The sequence below is a fragment of the Caretta caretta genome, chromosome 3 (assembly GCF_965140235.1).
Source record: "Caretta caretta isolate rCarCar2 chromosome 3, rCarCar1.hap1, whole genome shotgun sequence".
Lineage (NCBI taxonomy): Eukaryota > Metazoa > Chordata > Testudines > Cheloniidae > Caretta > Caretta caretta.
Genome location: NC_134208.1, coordinates 116,312,314 through 116,331,984, shown reverse-complemented (window position 1 = coordinate 116,331,984; position 19,671 = coordinate 116,312,314). Strand labels below are relative to the sequence as shown.

Below are 19,671 nucleotides of genomic sequence, written 5' to 3'. Positions count from 1 at the left end.
AAATGTCAGGTTAGGAGGGGTTTGTTTGTTAAGGGCTGTTGCTTGCCATATATATATATATATGCATTTGATTATGCCAAAATTGCATGGGCAGAGTTCAGCTCTAGGAAAAACAAAAACAAGTATAGTAAAAGCTGATGCAGGCCTCACAGGGGAAACTGGATGTTTGAAGTAGGAAGTTTTACTTTAATACTTTTCCTTTGTTAACTTCAGTACTGTTGCACAGGGTATAATGGTCTCAGTGAAGAAGTTTTCTTCTATTATTTTCATTGATAGGTAAGGTATTATGGGTTCAAGCAGGTATAATTTTCACTATATAATGAGGAATACTGCTAGAACTGGTAATAGTGTACACACTGGAAAAAAGGAAAAAAAGTTTTAATTGTGCCCACTGTGTTAGATGACTGGTCATACGTGAAAAATAGTACCATATTGTAGCCTTCTGAAACTTCTCCTAATGCAGGTTATATACTTTTCTTTTTCTTAAGAAATAGAGAAGCAATCTAATAAAGAGCTATAAGCTGCCATCAGGGAGAATAATTTTCTTGTCCTTTTAAAAGAAAAGAAGAACTAAATTTAAGTTAAAAATGCTGCACCAAAAGCTGAAAATGACTTGTTTTTTAAGTAAAACAGCTCAGTTGCTTATCAAGGAAAGGAATCCAGTCTCCAAAATCCATTGAGAAATCAGCTGCCATAGGAGGAGGGCACAGAAGAGGGGAATCATTGCAGCAGACTTGCTCATCAGCCATTAACAAATAAAGAAGAGGGTAGAAGATATTGTCCGGGGACCCATGTATTTCTAGTACAATGAGGAATTAGTGTAGTTAGAGCTGATAATTGACAGATTATTAAAATTCAGTAGTGGTATCTTCATAGGCTCATCCAGATGCCTACCTAAAGTGACAAATGGAAGTAAATCCAAAATTGCTTACCACCAGTGACTGCTTTAAAAAATATTACTTAAAATATGGTTCTTTGCTTATATAGACACATTATACATTAATATGTACAGTTATATATGTAATATAATATACTTCCAAAAAGAACTTATACTTTAACAGTTCATAAACATCCAGAAAACCAGACCAAATGATCTGTTAAGTATGCAGAATAATGAAGACAGAGAAAAATAGAGTAGGCTTAATTAACAGAGCAAAGTGCTTTTATCCATTCTCTTGACAGTATGTCATTAATTGAAATCCTTTGCCTTTACAGCTTCAGATGGACAAGCTTCCTTCTCGTCATGCCATCACTGAACTCATGAGTTGGATTTCACTGATGGAAAATATCATTCAGGAGGATGAGGAGAATATTAAAAATGTAGTAGGACATAAAGCCGTTCAGGATTATCTACAGAAGTATAAGGTAATTAAGTGAGGATGGTTGGCAAATACATTAAATTTATTTTGTCAGATTCAGCATATGAACTAAAGCTCTGTATTCTGTAACTTCACTACAAAGGCAAGGTGACATGCAAATAACTGATTTTTATTATGATTGAATTTTGTCCAAAGACCACAAAACATTTGGCAAATGTTGCATATTGATTTTTGAATTCTTTACACAGAAAGATCACCTACCTCTTAGATAGGAAGGTAACTGTTGTTTTCTAGCACCGAACAATGCTAGACAATGGTTTAGGCCAAATAGGAAAAATTCCTTATCCAAATGAAATTTGAAAGACTATTTTTTATATAGAATGTAAATTCTTAACTCGAGTTCCTTTCAAATTGGTAACATTCTTACTCTGATAAATACATATGCACATAAGCATTTTATTTTCAATGTCAGATTTTTTTTCTCTCAAAGAGCATCAATAAAAAGAAATTCTTCTTCAAGTCGCTGCAGACATGTCTTCCCTCAGGTGTATTTGCGCAAAGCACACCAGAGCTAGAGACTTTTCCCCACAGTAGTACCTGTTGGAGAGTAGCTATAGCTTTGGGTATTCAAGCTGAACTGGTATAGGAAAATACCCATGCGTTATTGGTCATCCTTCAGGCAACGATTCCAGGAAGAGTAGCCCTCTTGATTAACAAAGCTGTCTTGCAGCCGGTGAAAGCCTTATAGCTTACTCCAGTGTGTCTAGCCCCAACAGCTAAATGTACAGACGAGATATGACATCCCATCGCAGGGATACGAGTGTTTTTACTCTCACCCAGCACCAAACTCCCTAATTGTCATGGCCACTAATGAGAGTTGCGGTGGGGAACTTTAAGTCAATTCCAAAGGAAAAAGAGCCTAAAAGACTGGACTCGTTAGGAAGAAAGATTTATTCCACTGCTTTGCTCCAGCTGTGAATAGTGAACCAATGAGCTCTATTAGCAAAATATGACTTTTTCAACTTGGAGGCAATGTCTACATGCTCAGATAAATTGCCAGACTACTCAAAAGAGGAGTTCAGGGCTTTCTTAGCAGAGGGTTGGTTGGTTGCAAAGACCTCGCTCCAGTCACAGATGCCCTCTCCAGGGTGATAGCTTCTATAATTATAATAAAAAGGGCATCATAATTATATAAAACTGGTATAGCACCAGATATTCAACAATCTTTTGAGGACCTACTCTTTGATGGGCAATCTTTGTTTTTGGGCAAGACTGACCAGATGTTGACTCTTTTAAAGATTCATGTACTTTCCTCTGCTCCCTAGGAGTCTATAGTCCAACCATCAAGAGATGCCAATATGAGCCTCCACAGCAATATTCTCACCAGTACCATTGACAGCCCTTCTATTCTCTGAGGCAACAGACATTTTGAGGAGGCAACATAAGCCTCAGAAGAGAGGGCCATCTTTCTCCAGTTTTAACCAATCTTTTCCCCTCAACCAGCTGTCAAGAAAGCAATACAGCCAGCAGCAATCTTCCCATTCCTCCTCCTGCTGCTTTTGGGGAAAGATTATCTTACTTCCTCAGTGCTTGGGAGGTAATAACCTCAGATAAGTAGGTCCTGAGTGCTGTGGGACTGGAATATTCAATCCAATGTCTTTCCATCCCTCCTCCACAACCTCCTTCTCTGTCCCTTTTGAGGGATCCATCTCATGAGTCTATATTCTTACAAGAAGTTCAGACTCTGCTTACTCTGAGGGCTATAGAGAAAGGTCCCCTGCAGTTTCAGGGGTGGGGTTTCTACTCCTGCCATTTCCTGATCCCCAAGGACACCTGAGACCCATATTGGACCTTCAGGCTCTCAACAAGTTTATCAAGCAATCAGATACTGCATGGTTACCCTAGCATCAGTCATTACCTCCCTAGTCTGTAACAATTGGTTCACTGCCCTTGATCTTCAAGACACGCAATGTTGCCCAGTCCCAGGAAATTCCTCAGATTATGTGATGGGGGGCCACCATTGTTAGTATACAGTAGTTCCCTTTGGCATATCAGTGCCTCGTGCGTGCACCATGGTGGTGCTCACAGCCTGCTTAAGAAAGAACAGAATCCATGTCTTCCCTCACCTCAATTGTTGGCTGATTTGAGGGCCATCCCAGGACCAGATTCGTGGCCTCTAGAACTCACACTGAACAGGGGAATGTCAGCACTTATTCCTACTCAAGTTCATTGAGACCCTGCATGACTCAACAATTTTAACTGCTTTTCATTCCCCAATAGAGATTTCAAATGATTCACAACTTATACATGTCCCTCATGTCTCATCCATCCACCCTGGTTTGGACTAGGCAACAAAACGGCAGATGAAATTCATTGTTGATAAATGTAAGGTAATGCACATTGGAAAACATAATCCCACCTATACATATAAAATGATGGAGTCTATTTTAGTTGTTTCAACTCAAGAAAGAGATCTTGGAGTCGTTGTGGATAGTTCTCTGAAAGCATCCAGTCAATCTGCAGCGGCAGTCAAAAAAGCAAACAGAATGTTGGTAATCATTAAGAAAGGGATAGATGATAAGACAGAAAATATCATATTGCCTCTATATAAATTCATGGTATGCCCACATTTTTAATACTGTGTGCAGATCTGATTGCCCCATCTCAAGAAAGATATATGGGAATTGGAAAGGGTTCAGAAAAGAGCAACAAAAATTATTAGGGGTATGGAACAGCTTCCGTACAAGGAGAGAGTAATAAGATTGGGACTTTTCATCTTGGAGAAGAGACGACGAAGGGGGGGATAGGATAGAGGGTTTATAAAATCATAAGTGATGTGGAGAAAGTAAATAAGGAAGTGTTATTTGCTCCTCCTCAAAACACAAGAACTTGGGGTTACCAAATGAAATTAATAAGCAACAGGTTAAAACAAACAAAAGGAAGTATTACTTCACACAACGCACAATAATCTGTGGAACTCTTTGCCAGAGGATGTTGTGAAGGCCAAGACTATAACAGGCTTCAAAAAAGAGCTAGATAGGTCCATCAGTGGCTATTAGCCAAGATGAGCAGGGATGCAAAACCATGAAGTGTCCCTAGCTTCTGTTTGCCAGAAGCTGGGAATGGACAACAAAGAATGGATCACTTGATATTTACCTGTTCTGTTCATTGCCTGCGAAGCACCTGGCATTGGCTACTGCCGAAAGGCAGGATACTGGGCTAGATGGACCATTAGTCTGACTCAGTATGGCTGTTCTTATGGACTCATTTTGAGGTTGCTAGTTCATGTGGCCTCTTGTAGATATGCAACCAAGTGTGTAAGACTGTGTCTTCATATGCTTCAGGTGTGGCTGAAATTGGTCTATCATCAAGTAAGCACCATTTTGATAAGTTGGTCCAGCTCCCACCTGCAATGTTGCATGCCCTATGGCGGTGAATAAACCAGAACAACATATGTATAGACATTCCCTTTTCTGACCTCACCCTCACCCCCATCCCAGCTGCAACAGCTGTAACAGATGCCTCTTTGATAGGTTGGGGAGCTCACCTAGAAGGGTCATGAACACAACACTCTGGATGGAGCACAAGTCTGATCTTTATCAGTGTCCTCAATCTCTGGGCAATTCACAGAGTTTACTGAGCTTTCCTTCCCTGCATTAAGGACTTCTTGTTCCAAATTTTGGCCAGCAGCACAGCAGCAATGTACTATTTAAACAAGCAGAGAGGGGCTCACGTTAGCCAACTTTGCCAAGAGGCAATGAGCTTTCAGGAGTTTTGCATCACAGAGGATATCACTCCCGTGTCTACACACTTACTGGGCACCCAGAACCAGTTGGCCAGCTTCCTCAGCATTAGATTTTCTCTCAACCATGAGTGGTGTCTCAAAACCAGCATGCTGAGGTCCATCCTTTGGGCATTGGACATTCCTTTAGTCAGCCTACACAAGAAAACAAGAAGTATCAGCAGTTTTACTTTTGGGCAGGTCAAAATCTGGGCTTACTAACTGATACTTTGATATTGGACTGGAGACTGGGGCTAATGTATGCATTTCCCCCAATCCCTCTGATCCAACATGTCATTCACAAACCGAAACAAGATCACATCATGTTAATACTCACAGCACCAGCCTAGCCAGGAGAGCCAGGAGAGCATCTGAACTAGAAGCTTTGATGGTGGGCCCTCCTTATACAGTATTTTTCAAAGACAAGGTAGCCCTGTGGCGACACCCAAAGTTGTTAATTAAAGTAGTGTCAGTTTTTCATTTAAATCAACCAGTGCATCTCCTGGTTTTCCTCCTGAAACCACATTCTGGTCTACGTACCTTCAATGTCTGGAGGGCACTGGCCTTCTGTCTGGACAGGACCAAGCCTTTCAGTCTCTTCATCTTTTTGTCTCCAGTGCTGATTGCATGAAAGGTCAGACAGTGTCAGCGCAGATGATCTCTACATGGATTACCTTCTGCATTACAACAGCCTACAGGGTAGCCAGTACTCCTGTGCAAAGACTCTGCCTTTCAGCAAGGGCCCAGGCTACATCGGTCACCTTCCTGAAGATGTTTCTATACTGGAAATTTGTAGAGCTGCCACTTGGACCTCAGAATGTACATTCATTCATTATGCCATCACCACTTCATCCAAATTTGATGAGAACTTCGCAAATATGTGTTGCAATCATTATTTAAATAGATTCAGTAGCCCCCAACTTACGGTACTGCTTGTGAGTTGCCTCAGTAGAATACACATCTGCAACCTCAGGAAGAGGAAAAATGGTTACTTACCTGTTCTGTAATTGTTGTTGGAGATGTGGGTGCAGACGTGTATTCCACAACCCATCCTCTGCCCATCAGAGTCTTACGGCTTCTTCTCTGGTGCAAAGGAACTGAAGTGCGGGGGACCGCCCTTACATAGTCTCAGGAAGGTCCAGGAGTGGCATAGGGCACGTGCACAAAATCTCCAGTTCTGGTACTCCTGGCACAAATACACCTTAGTGTGTTCCTTAGAATGCACATCTGCACCCATATCTTGAAGAACAACACTTACAGAACAGGTAAGTAATCATTTTTTTTAAATATACTTTCCAGAAGTTAGTACATAGTTTTAAGGACTGATATTTTTACGTTCATTTTTCGGTAGTGTATTGTCTGGATATTTTACATCTTGGTTTATTGCTGGATCATAAACCAGAAATGCTGTTTTCCAGGCTAACTCTCCAGGAATAAGTATGAAAAGTGATGATGGATCCTCCTCTTCTCCTCTCTCTTTGTTTTGCCAGGGGTTTAAAATTGATGTAAATTGCAAACAGTTGACAGTAGACTTTGTGAACCAGTCCGTACTACAGATTAGCAGCCAGGATGTGGAAAGTAAACGTAGTGACAAGACTGATTTTGCGGAACAGCTTGGAGCAATGAACAGACGTTGGCAGATCCTCCAGAGCCTGATAACAGAAAAGGTAAGAAAAAAACAGCTGCTTTTCAGTGTGCATTTAAAAATAGATGCAACTCATTCAGGAGCAGGCATACTAAAATTAATTTAGCGTGTCCTGAGTAATATGAACACCTCCTTTGGCAAAACCAAACATCTAGTGTCAACATAATTGCTTCAGTGTTCTCCGAGACATGCCATCTTCTTTCCGATAGTACCATAGCTCCTTCAGTTTTACGTTTGTCTTAATGCATTTCCTAATTATTTCAAATACTCCTGCACACTTATGACCGTGGTGTTCAGACTGAAACAAAGAGTGAATGAATGCTTTCTGTTTCTCCAGTGTCTATTAACTGAAGTGCTCAGAAGATTGGTGCAGTCTTAATCTGTCACTTGTGGCAGGTTGAGCTTAAAATTGGGCATCAGCAGACTATTATTCTTGCTTGTAAATTAGCAAATTCTGCTAATCTGTCAAAGAACACATGTATATTTATATTTTTGTTTGTTTTATAATAAAATAGCACCGAAGGTCCCAAGAAAGATCAGTAAAAAGAGGAGGACGACTTGTGGCACCTTAGAGACTAACAAATTTATTACAGCATAATCTTTTGTGAGCTACAGCTCACTTCATCAGATGCATACAGTGGAAAATATAGTGGGGAGATTTTATATGCACAGAGAACATGAAACAATGGGTATTACCATACAGACTGTAACAAGAGTGATCAAGAAAGGTGAGCTATTACCAGCAGGAGGGCAGGGGGAACCTTTTGTAGTGATAATCAAGGTGGGCCATTTCCAGCACTTTACAAGAACAATAGGAGGGGAAATAAACAAGGGGAAATAGTTTTACTTTGTGTAATGACACATACACTCCCAGTCTTTATTCAAGCCTAAGTTAATTGTATCCAGTTTGCAAATTAATTCCAATTCAGCAGTCTCTCCTTGGAGTCTGTTTTTGAAGTTTTTTTGTTGAAGAATTGCCACTTTTAGGTCTGTAATTGAGTGACAAAAGAGATTGAAGGTGATCTCAGACTGGTTTTTAAATGTTATAATTCTTGACATCTGATTTGTGTCCATTTATTCTTTTACATAGAGACTGTCCAGTTTGGCCAATGTCCATGGCAGAGGGGCATTGCTGACACATGATGGCATATATCACATTGGTAGATGTGCAGGTGAACGAGCCTCTGATAGTGTGGCTGATGTGATTAGGCCCTGTGATGGTGTCCCCTGAATAGATATGTGGACACAGTTGGCAACGGGCTTTGTTGCAAGGATAGGTTCCTGGGTTAGTGTTTTTGTTGTGTGGTGTGTGGTTGCTGGTGAGTATTTGCTTCAGGTTGGGGGGCTGTCTGTAAGCAAGGACTGGCCTGTCTCCCAAGATCTGTGAGAGTGATGGATCATCCTTCAGGATAGGTTGTAGATCCTTGATGATGCGTTGGAGAGGTTTTAGTTGGGGGCTGAAGGTGATGGCTAGTGGCATTCTGTTATTTTCTTTGTTGGACCTGTCCTGTAGTAGGTAACTTCTGGGTACTCTTCTGGCTCTGTCAATCTGTTTCTTCACTTCAGCAGGTGGGTATTGTAGTTGTAAGAATGCTTGATAGAGATCTTGTAGGTGTTTGTCTCTGTCTGAGGGATTGGAGCAAATGCAGTTGTATTGTAGAGCTTGGCTGTAGACAAAGGATCATGTGGTGTGATCTGGATGAAGGCTGGAGGCATGTAGGTAAGTATAGCGGTCAGTAGGTTTCCGGTATAGGGTGGTGGTTATGTGACCATCGCTTATTAGCACCGTAGTGTCCAGGAAGTGGATCTCTTGTGTGGACTGGTCCAGGCTGAGGTTGATGGTGGGATGGAAATTGTTGAAATCATGGTGAAATTCCTCAAGGGCTCCTTTTCCATGGGTCCAGATGATGAAGATGTCATCAATGTAGCACAAGTAAAGTAAGGGCATTAGGGGATGAGAGCTGAGGAAGCATTGTTCTAAGTCAGCCATAAAAATGTTGGCATACTGTGGTACCATACCTGTAGCAGTGCCGCTAACTTGAAGGTATAAGTTGTCCCTAAATGTGAAATAGTTATGAGTGAGGACAAAGTCACAAAGTTCAGCCACCAGGTTTGCCATGACATTCTCGGGGATACTGTTCCTGATGGCTTGTAGTCCATCTTTGTGTGGAATGTTGGTGTAGAGGGCTTCTACATCCATAGTGGCTAGGATGGTGTTTTCAGGAAGATCACCGATGGATTGTAGTTTCCTCAAGAAGTCAGTGGTGTCTCGAAGACAGCTGGGAGTGCTGGTAGCGTAGGGCCTGAGGAGGTAGTCTACATAGCCAGACAATCAGGAATCCATTGTGCCAGGCACTCTACAAACATAAAATAGAAAAGCAAATAACCTACAATCTTATTTCAAACTAAAATACAAATGTGCATAATGAGTGGCGGGTCTCACTAACCACAAATGCATAGAAGTAAATTACCTTCAAATAATTTTGGCCTGGAATAATTCTTCACTGTAAATGATGTTTCACTCCATCACCATTCACCTGAAGAGAATTCCACTCCATGTAAACTTTTATGTGGAAAGCGTCTTCCAGCTTGTCACAAATTTGGGGTATCATGAGCTAGATCACTAGAGAAACTCCTCAGTGAAATACTTTTTTGAGTTTTTTCTTTGCTGTTTAATCGTTAATAAATAGAGGATGAATAAAATTGAGTTTGACTTTATACTCTGTTCTAAATTCTGAATGCAGGAATACACTGAATTCTGAGGAAAGCACAAATCAACATTCATCTGCACTGAATTATTTAATTTTCTTGACAGAGAAGCTGTTTCATTTAGGATGTATACATATGTATTTCTTTACAGATCCAACTGTTGGAAAGCCTGCTGGAATCCTGGACGGAATATGAAAACAATGTGCAGTGCCTGAAAACTTGGTTTGATACCCAAGAGAAGAGGTTGAAGAAACAACAGAGAATTGGAGATCAGGCTTCAGTCCAGAATGCTGTGAAAGACTGTCAGGTAACATTTTCTTGGAAACTATGGGTTCTCTTTCCTGCATGTAGAAACAGCACCTAGCAAACATGGGGTGAAATCTTGGCTCCACTGAAATTAATGATGAAACTCCCCTTGAGTTCAGTGGGGTGAGGATTTCACCCCTAAAGTGCAAAGGAGTAATAGTGTGCTGAATGTACCTACATGCATACTCTTATGTGAATACTAGCTTAATAATTGTAATAGCAATAACAAAGCAGGGCCATGCCCAGGTATGCTGAATTGCTGTGAGTTAAAGGGATACATTCTGTTTTCTGGGCAGCCACTTTTCTGGATTTCACTGTTATGAATATTGTGCTTGATTGCTTAAAAAGTTTGCTTCCCCTCCTTCTGATGCCCTCCCTTGGACATGCTGGGGAAAATATGCTTTAAAACAAATTTGGCCTACATGCTCCTTCCCTATGGAAAATGCACAAAGAAACCAAATTCATTCCGATTTTCTGGACCACTAAGGCCACTTTGTGTCACATAAGCAACTCAAAGGGCCTTAAATCAGGCAGAGACAGCTAGTGGAAAACTCCCCCTGTGCCGGGGAACTCTCTACTGATGGACATCTGGTGAAGGTGGCTCCGTCTGAGTCATCTGCCCCCACCTTGCCCATCCTGTAAGAGGGAGGAGGAGGCGAGGCATGGCATGGATGGAATGGAGATGGCAGGAGGCCAATCAGAGCAAAGCTCAGCAATGCCCAACACTCCACTGGCCTTAAGTCACTGAGCCTGTGCAGCCCTAACATGCTTCAGGGCCAGATGGCCCTGAATCAGTGAACCACAATCAGCTCTCTCGTCCAGTAGGCCCAGCATGATATTGGGAATTGTAAACGTGAAGGAATGTCTTGCTTCTTTTCAGATCAGGGAAAATAGAGTAGGAGCCTCTAGAGAAATCAGCTTGGATATGGACTTCCAAGCCAGAGTATCAGTATGGTATCAGGGATCAGATCCCTCCAGACTGATTTAATCTACTAGACAACAAACCGGAATTACCAATTTACAGTGGTGAAAAATTCAGAGCACTAGGCCAGCTATATCCCCATGAGCATGGACAGTTCTGTAATGCTCAGTGTTACGGTCCTGGTAAGAGGAATAGGGGAATTTTCATCTATTGGTGCTGTTCATTTCTTTCTCTCCAAGCTTTCCATCAACACAGTAATTATGACCCTATATTAATTAAGTCACCAGGTAAATCTTCATAATCAGAAGGGCTAGAAATTTTTTTTCACAGGAAAACTGAGATCCTCGAAAGTCCAATAAAATATTGCCAGCATTCACGAATTTAGTAACTCCATCTGTGTTTCTGTGAATGCAGAGGACTGGTAAGTTTGGCAGTGTCAGAAGTTACCATTTTCAAGTTCTCTCCTGTGAACTTCAAATTGAATCCATCTTGTGGCTTCAGTACAAATGACTTTATTATTTCAGTACAATAAAGCAAATAACCCATACAATGAAGCCACCATTAATAATTAGCACAACTTGACATAGTTGGCAGACTCTGCTTGGCAGAGGTCCAAAGCTTGATCCGATTTATTAAACTTGTGGTTCCTTTGGGTCAGGGACGTCAGCAAATTCACAGCTCTGTGAATGACAAGACTTTGATCATTAGAAAAACAAATTGTTTAAAAAATAACTTCACTAGGGTGTCAGACATTGTCAGGTATTCGATAAGCTAACACAAAAGCTACAGTTTATGTATTAACAGGTACTGAGACTGATCCAGTATCACTTAAATAGTTAAGGGCAGCCTTTATTTTTTTTCATCATAGATCAGAAACATAAATGACTCTTTAACTGAGTTATCAGATTGAAAGGATAGACATCTCAGTTTCCTCTGTAAATATTTCTGGCTCTCTGTGTATTTCTGGCGTTTGATGCTTTGCCAGTTTAAATCACATCCACCTTTTTTTTTTTTTTTTTTTTTTTTTTGGAACAACCACATACAGACTTAAATAATACATTTTAACATTAAACTCAATTAGATTGGTTCAAAATGTCAGATTTAATTGGCACCACTAAAAAGTGAACAATTGACTGTTTTGGTGTCAGATGTTATGAAAACGATGCAAGTATTATTCCAAGCTTATGCTCTGGAGATGGACCAAGGAGTCCAGGTTTTTATTTTCTGAAACCTCATTGATTCCAAAACGCGAACTTGGTTTGGAAGCAAGCCCTATTTTATCTAAACCACCAAAACTAAGGAGCAGTGAGAGTATGATAAATGTTCTGGTTTGGGTCCATCCCAATTTATATGCCATTGTCCCTGAGAATGAGGGTGAAATACGTAGAAATACTGAAATTCAGCAAAGAAAAATATGCCAAATGCTTTGACTATCAGCTAGTTTCTACATTTTAGTTGCTAAAACTGATACCATGAGCTCAAAGTAAAGAGCATTAGAGAAACGGAAAGGATTATAACAAAGTTAAAAATAATAGAAACGTGGAACAGAATACATGAAATGAATAAGAATAAACAATAGACTGAAATTCATCATACTTGTAAAACTTAGAATGTGCTTATGTCTGTGTGTGTTATAGATCGAGGCCCAAATTCTGCCTATGTAATCCTATTGATATGGCTTTTCAAGGATGTAACTTGGGTAGGGTTTGGTCCTTAATACTCACTTGCTAACTGATGAATATTAATGAGTATCTACAGTTTTTGTCTGATTCGTGTCTCAGAAAGGAGTAGCTTTGGGGGTATAGAGGAGGTGGGGAGTGCGGACTCAGATACCTCAGGATCAATGTGCAGCCCAGATGGCAGACCTGCAGATCCCAGGCCATGACCTGGCAGCATGGATCCCTTTACACTACCTCCAAACAGGATAGGTATAGATGAGTAATTACTGCTCCACCAAGATGTTAGGGATTTCCACTTAGAAGTGCACCAGATAGCCAAGGGAGCATGCCATGGAGAGCATTTCCTTTCTGGGTTCTTCCACCCTCCAAGTTTGTCACTCCACTCCAAAACTGCTGAAGCCTTGGAGAAGTTGAGAAGCGCGTGGTCTCTGCAAGCAGAGCAACTCATGCAGCAGAGCTGCTGTGCTCCATTTCTTAATAATGGCTCCATGTTGGGATTACTAAATCCAGATGCCAATGATCTGTTGAAAGGTATGTGAAATGAATGAACTAAGAAACAAGGAAATGCTTCTCTTTTGCTACTGAATGGAGCAGTTTCCTGTAGATCCATGTAGTTCAAGCTATTTTTTAAAATGATTTTGGACCCTATATGAGAGCAAGATATTCTGCATTGTAGTAATGTAAATAGAATCATGGACACTCAGCATTAACATTGTTTTTTTCTTTAAAGTAAATATGGGAAATAGAAAATATGCCATAGAAATTGTTGATGGTTTTTTATTGTTAAAGGAATAATAAGCATACCACTGTGCTCTTCCCATTCTTATCATTGCAGAAGTTGGGGGTTTGCAGAGTGTTTTTGTACCTGGAAGCATTATTGATCTAAACCCAATACATGAATGCTTGTTTCTTTCAGGAGTTGGACGAGTTGATTAAAGCAAAGGAAAAAGAAGTCGAGAAAATAGAACAGAGTGGCCTTTCCTTGATCCGGAATAAGAAGGAAGAAGTCTCTACTGTTGTCATGAGTACCCTGCAAGAACTTAACCATTCCTGGGCCAATTTGGACCACATGGTGAGAGAACGTGGTTCTGTTAATCATGAGGCAGACTGTGCCTGGTATCCCTATGAGTGCAGATAGCCCTTACCAGAAAGCAACAGGTGGATTTCTTCTGAGTGGGAGGGCGGGGAGTAGATATTCCAGGAGACTGGGCAGTGAGTCTGTACCCACCTTCATGTGATTACACATGTAAAATGGGTATGAAAATTCCTATTTCACAGGGGTACTGAATTCTTATTTATCAAAGTTTTCACAGTGCTTTCAGATTTCACATGAAATGTTCTCTATTAATTACAAGGGCCACCTTTTAAATACACACATTACAAGTACAGTGTATGCAGTACTGCCCCCGAGCCTATAAATAAACCTACAGCCACAGGTCGAATTAGGGGGGAAACGGCAGGGGTGCTGGAACTAGGAGTGCTGGGGGAAGCTGGCTTGAAGTGGCTTCCATCACATACAGGGTTTGCAGCTTGGTTCATCATCCCCACTCTACAAATTGTTCCAGCACCGCTGCTTCCAAGCTCCACCCACAAAAGTAATCTCCACCCATAGGAGTTTCCAAAATCAGACGCTGCTCCCATTAAATTGTGCAAAGGATCAAAATTAAAAAATGCTGCTCTTGGAGCTCCACTGGGCTCCTTTAATTGGACTCCCCCTGCCTGGAGCATGACTCTGCTGTTGGTTCTGCTCCTTGGGCTAAACTGCTTCTTGATTGGCAGGGGGAGGAGTGGCAGAACTTTCCAAACGCAAATCACTTTTGGCACCAAACGAGACACCATTTACAGTAACTTGTGCAGATCGGTCCCTTTCTTTTAATGAAGAATAATTCAAATGTCAGCATCATTCTCTATCGTCAGTAGGCTTCTGAGTTACTGCCTCACTAGGATTCAGGGGGCAGTTCACAACTCTCGGATATACTGTTCCAGGCTTTCTGCAGACAACGCTGCAATGCTTACACTCAGTTCATGTATCTCAGATATTTTTTCTCACCCATAACAACTAGAAACTTGCTTTTTTTAAAAAAAAAAAGGAAGCTGAGATTCTAGGGAACAAGGCAGGAGCTTCAGAGATGTTCTGTACCTCACCCTGCTGTGTACTGGCCCATGAAAAAGCCTGATCAACACCTGTGAAAAATAGTTTTTCTCATAGTCATTGTGTGTGCTATCATTAATGACAAACCATGTGGATTAAGGGCTAAGTACTGAACATCAGATCCCCTTTAAGGTGTCATATGTTGTATAACCAAAGACTGAGACACCCAAAATCACTAATCGCATCTGAAAATCTTGGCCAGAATTGTTATGTGATCAAGCACATTTCTTGTTAAGCCTGACTGTAGAACAAATAGCGCTGAGCCTGGAGCGCTTACCCTTTTTTAAATTCAAGATCAAATGAAGGGAAATAATTTAAGCAAATAGCAAATGCGTCTCACACATTTCATATTGATGGTTTGTTTTCTTTCTCCCAGGTCGGCCAGCTGAAGATATTGTTGCAGTCTGTGCTTGATCAGTGGAGCATTCACAAAGTGGCTTATGAAGAACTGAATAGTTACCTGATGGAAGCTAGATATTCTTTGTCCCGCTTTCATCTCCTCACAGGTTCATTGGAAGCAGTGAAAGTCCAAGTCGATAACCTTCAGGTGACGAATAAGAACTGAGCCTCCTGACATCTTAAGAAAAGATTTGGAGATAAATTCTGCCCTCAGTGCTGCACTGACATAGCTGACTGCAGAATCTGGCCCTTCAAATATGGAATCTTAGATGTGCTGCCAAGCCAAAACCTTCGATGTTAACAAATGTCCTTAGACACGTTTCTAGAAGAGCTGGTCCTGAATTTATTTTTAAAAGTAACTTTTTGTGAAATTGCTTTTTTAATCAAAATATTGTTTTTTCTCTAAATTTTCTAACCATCTCTAGTTGTTAGAAATATATGAATATTAATAGAATTTTTAAAATCCAATTTACTTGTCTTTATTCGTGCTCTGATCACTTCTGCATTTCTCCATCCCTGAACAATTAAAGTAAAGTCAGTTTCATTTGTTTATCATAAGTTCTTCAAGTGCTTGCACATGTCCATTTCACTGTTGGTGAGTGCGCACCTTCTGCTCAGTTGTCGGAGAACTCTTTCCCTTAGCAGTACCCATCAGGGCGGCTTGAGCGACTCTGTCTCCATAGGCTACTGCTTGCTAGTATAAGAGGGCAGAGCCGCCCCCAACCCTCCTCAGTCCCTTCTTACCACCAGTGGCAGTTGTTGGAACCATATCAGACTTGTTGTCATAAGCTTTCTCCTTCCTTTGTATTTGTACTCTGTTATTGTTAGGAAGTAGTTAGTTAGTTAAGTTTAAGTTAGTTTTAGCTAGTTTTAGTGATAGATTCTTTTGTCTTAGGTCTTTTTGGACTAGTTTTCATCTGGCAGTACCGAGATCAGTACCGAAACGGTGCTGCACTCACCAGGTTTTAAGTCCTGCCGCGCTTGTGCTTAGTCTATGCTGGTCAGTAACTCACCCCCGGCCTGTGTGAAATATTTGGGAGAATCCCACATAAGTGACAATTGTCACGTTTCTAAGGAATTTAAGCCCCACTTAAAGAAAGCTAAAGTGGCAAGGCTCAAATATTTGCTCATGGAGGCAGCACTTCATCCCCCATCAGACTCTTCTCACATGAAGAGCACCCCAAGTACATTGGCCTAGGTTTGGAGCAGACCAGAGGTGTCAGCAGCTCCTCAGTCCCATTCACGATACCAAAGAAAAGGCTTAGACCCTCCTCAGGCTCAGTACCTTGCTCAGGCATGTTGGTGCCAAAGCCTCGTAGAGAAAGAGACTCTAAGAGACATTCAGGGGAGAGTCTCTCACTGGAGCACTCTACAGCTAAAAAAAAACGGATCGCCACCTCCAGAGCCTGTGCCACGTCCATCAAGAACATCCCTGAAAGATCTCTGTGGGAGAGCCATCACTTATTGCTGCTCCCAACCACCCCGAAGACGTATGCAACCACAGGACATGCTTAGCTTCTCAGTACCGGTATCCCCAGCAGTGCAAGAAAGTTTGCTGTTAGTACCGATGCCTGGAGCACCTACCTCTCTGTGTCAGGAACTCACCATACTGCTACGTCCCAAGCTTCCACAAAGGGCAGTGCCGTCGAAGGACAAGCTTCCAACGATATCCCTGGTACCACCATCCCCAGGCTACCTATTCCCAGTCCCAACTCGTTCTTCTCCCCGTAGGTTGGATGTCTGATTCTTCCTCTTCAGACTCAGAGGTGCATTTGTCTGTGTCCTGTCAGAAACAGGGGGCATACCCTCCATCAGAGATTTGGGACCTTGGGTCACACAATAGTCACAGCACTGGCCTCCTCCTCCTCCTCCTCCTCAGGAGCAAAAACCCAGTCAAGGTTGGGTCCCAGGCCCATATCAATGACAGTTGTGGGCATCCTGGGGCATCCCTCCTTCTGCGAGGACCTCCCTGCAGCTCTCTTGTTCTTTGTCATTGAGACTGCTCTGGGAGCATCGGCACCAAGAGCATTATTCTCCAGGACTGAGCAGCCAGAAGTCATTTGGGTGGCGTCCCCACCGCAAGTCATGGAGCAGCCACCACCTCAGAATTCTGTGGTGTCCTCTTGATAATCGCCAGATGATGCTGTTGGTAGCAAGATATTCAACACCACAAGAGGACCTGAGGCCTCATCAAGGTCTATTGAGAAGGAAGGGTGGCCTCTGTTCTTAACATTCAAGCAGAGGAGGTATGTGAAAGCTCCCTCAAATTGGTGGACGTTCTGGTATTGGTGGCCCTTACCAGGGTGGCCATGCCAATTAATGAAGCTGCTGTGGATCCTGTGAAGGTGCTGTGGCAAACAACGTCCTCCTTACTCCCTACAGCAAAGTGAGCTGAGAGGAGGTCTTGCATCCCCTCTAAGAGGTATGAGGTTGCCTAGAGCATAGGTAACTTTGGCAGCTTTCTTGGCATAAGTGTTGATCATAGAAATTTTTAAAGTAGTGACTTGGTCATCAACCTACACTTTTGCTTCTCATTTTGCCATTTCAGTCTAAGGACGATGTCTATTTCAGACAGGTTGTCATACAGTCACTGTTTAGGTAGACTCTGAGCCCACCTCCATGTCTGTCTGCTTGTGAGTCACCTACAGTGAAATGGACATTTGTAAGCACTTGAAGGCAAAAAGAAGGTTACGTACCTTTCTGTAACTGTTCTTCTTTGAGATGTGGTGTACATGTCCATTCCATGACTTGCCCTCCTTCCCCTCTCTGTTGGAGTCTGTCTGGTACAAAGGAACTGAGAGAAGTCAGGGCAGCTCCACTCTCTTACACCAATGTGCAGTGGCATGTGACAACTGAGGGTGCTCGAGCTACCTCGACAGGTACTGCTGAGGGAAAAAGTTCTCTGACAACTGTGCATGGGGCATGTACACACCTACAGTGGAATTGACATGTGCAGCACATCTCAAAGAACAAGTTACAGAAAGGCAAGTGTTTTTTTTTTTCTCTTTCAGGTTTCAGTGGTGCAGTGTATGGGTTTCAAACACAGTATTGCCAACCCCAAACTTTCAAAACCATGAGACTAGCTTAAAAATCATGAGGGTTTAAAAAAAGTCTCCTTTATATTTGCCTTCAGGTTTCTGAGTCTTTAGGGAACACTCGGGTCACATTTTCAAATTTTCCTTTTTAATCATGAGGGCTAGAAACTTACACTTTTTAGAAAACAGAAGCTGAGATTCTCACATACTCAGATGACTCCAGGAGCAGAGGATTTATGAAAAACATCAACTATCATGAGCTCATAATAAAAACATGATCATTGAAAACACTACCAGCACAGAAGTATGTTTGTTTTAAAACAGTTGGGTTTGGAATTAAAAATAATTGTGGAAACATTTCCTATGTCTTATGACTTATTTAAAAATGTGTTTTATTAATAGTTAATTGGGGGCAAATTTAAGCTGACAGCGTTGCAAAGATTGGCAGTCTAGGTAGATGTATATACATGTGTCAGTGAAGTTTCAAGGATATAAGTGAAGGTGAAAATGGCATATGTGTAAATTTGCAATTCCCCCAAACTGAGGTCCACAGAGCACTAGCTGACAAATGGTGCTGCCTCTTTTCCTTGTTCCCAGATATTACGTTTCATAAAAGGCAGCAAGTAAAACAATAAATACTTTTGATTTTTTTTTCTTTGGGGACAGATTGTGACCCAGCTTGTGGGCCCAAGGTGCCACCTTACTACTTTGAGGGGACAGCCTGTACTGCCACTCACAGCACTGGAAGGGAAATAGGCTCAGCGGAAGCACTGCAATCCTCCTCTCCCTATTTGGGTGGGCAGGAAGAAGTGGCTGGGCAGAGCTCCCTTGTACCTCCACCCCGCCTCCACACCACACAGCCAGCAGCAGACAGACCCAGTCCAGTTTACACCCTCCTTGAAGCAGCAGGGAGACTGGGAGAGGATCTGAGGCTATGCTATCGGGAGGTGTGATTGCAGCACATGTAGGCATAGCCAAGATAGATTTGATCAAGCTAGTGTGCTAAAAATGGCAACATGGGTGGTGACATGGGCTAGCTGACCCAAGTACGAGTCCAACCAGTACCCTGGTACATACTCAGGTGGCTACCCAGTGCCACTTCCTGTGTTGCCACAACTTAACTGCTGTTTTTAGCAAGCTAGCTAGAACAAAGTTAGCTCAATTATGCCTACATGTGCTGCAGTCACAGCTGTGATTGCAGGGTAGACAGACCCTTAAGACTTGTCAACGTGAACATTTAGTTTGCAGCAAGGTGGGGTGTGAATCTATCCTTCACTAGCCTGTTGCAGACTAACTCTCCATGTGGACCCTGCTGCCATGCACTAACAGTTCCTTAGTGCACTTTCATCTACTCCCATTTCAAAGCAGGGTAGATCAAAGCACACAAATGGACTGTTAGTGTGTGTCAGCGGGGTCCATGTGAAGAGTTAATCTGTGGAATACTGGTGTGGGATAGACTTACACCCCAGATTGCTCTAAATGTTCCTGTAGATCTCCTCTTAGTCACAAGTTCCTTCCCAGGCTGCACTATCCATTGCTGAGGGTAGATTGTTAACTCATGATCTAGCCTTAAGCAATTATTGTAGCTGTTCGTGAGTCAAAGGATGGGTTGGGAAGTCTCTCAACAAAGAGAGCATCTCATGGTCACATTGTTTAAAAAGTTTGAGATCCCCTGGCAATGATTTCGACATTGGTGAGGCCTCATCTGGAGTACTGTGTCCAGT

General features: G+C 42.0%; 1 protein-coding gene and 1 long non-coding RNA gene across 14 annotated transcripts in view; one reads left to right on the top strand and one right to left on the bottom strand.

Annotated features, from left to right (window-relative positions):
- Nucleotides 1–19,671, top strand: part of SYNE1 (spectrin repeat containing nuclear envelope protein 1) — a 499,708-nt gene that overhangs the window by 397,154 nt on the left and 82,883 nt on the right. For all 13 annotated transcript variants that reach the window (XM_075126812.1, XM_075126813.1, XM_075126818.1 and 10 more), the window contains 5 exons: nt 1,216–1,365; nt 6,591–6,767; nt 9,606–9,761; nt 13,278–13,433; nt 14,890–15,060. In XM_075126812.1, the coding sequence (XP_074982913.1) occupies nt 1,216–1,365; nt 6,591–6,767; nt 9,606–9,761; nt 13,278–13,433; nt 14,890–15,060 (810 nt within the window). The remainder of the gene's footprint in view (nt 1–1,215; nt 1,366–6,590; nt 6,768–9,605; nt 9,762–13,277; nt 13,434–14,889; nt 15,061–19,671) is intronic.
- LOC142071583 (uncharacterized) overlaps nt 11,179–19,671 on the bottom strand; it is a 34,880-nt gene continuing 26,387 nt past the window's right edge. The window contains exon 3 of the long non-coding RNA XR_012667700.1: nt 11,179–11,362. This is a non-coding gene — a long non-coding RNA (uncharacterized LOC142071583). The remainder of the gene's footprint in view (nt 11,363–19,671) is intronic.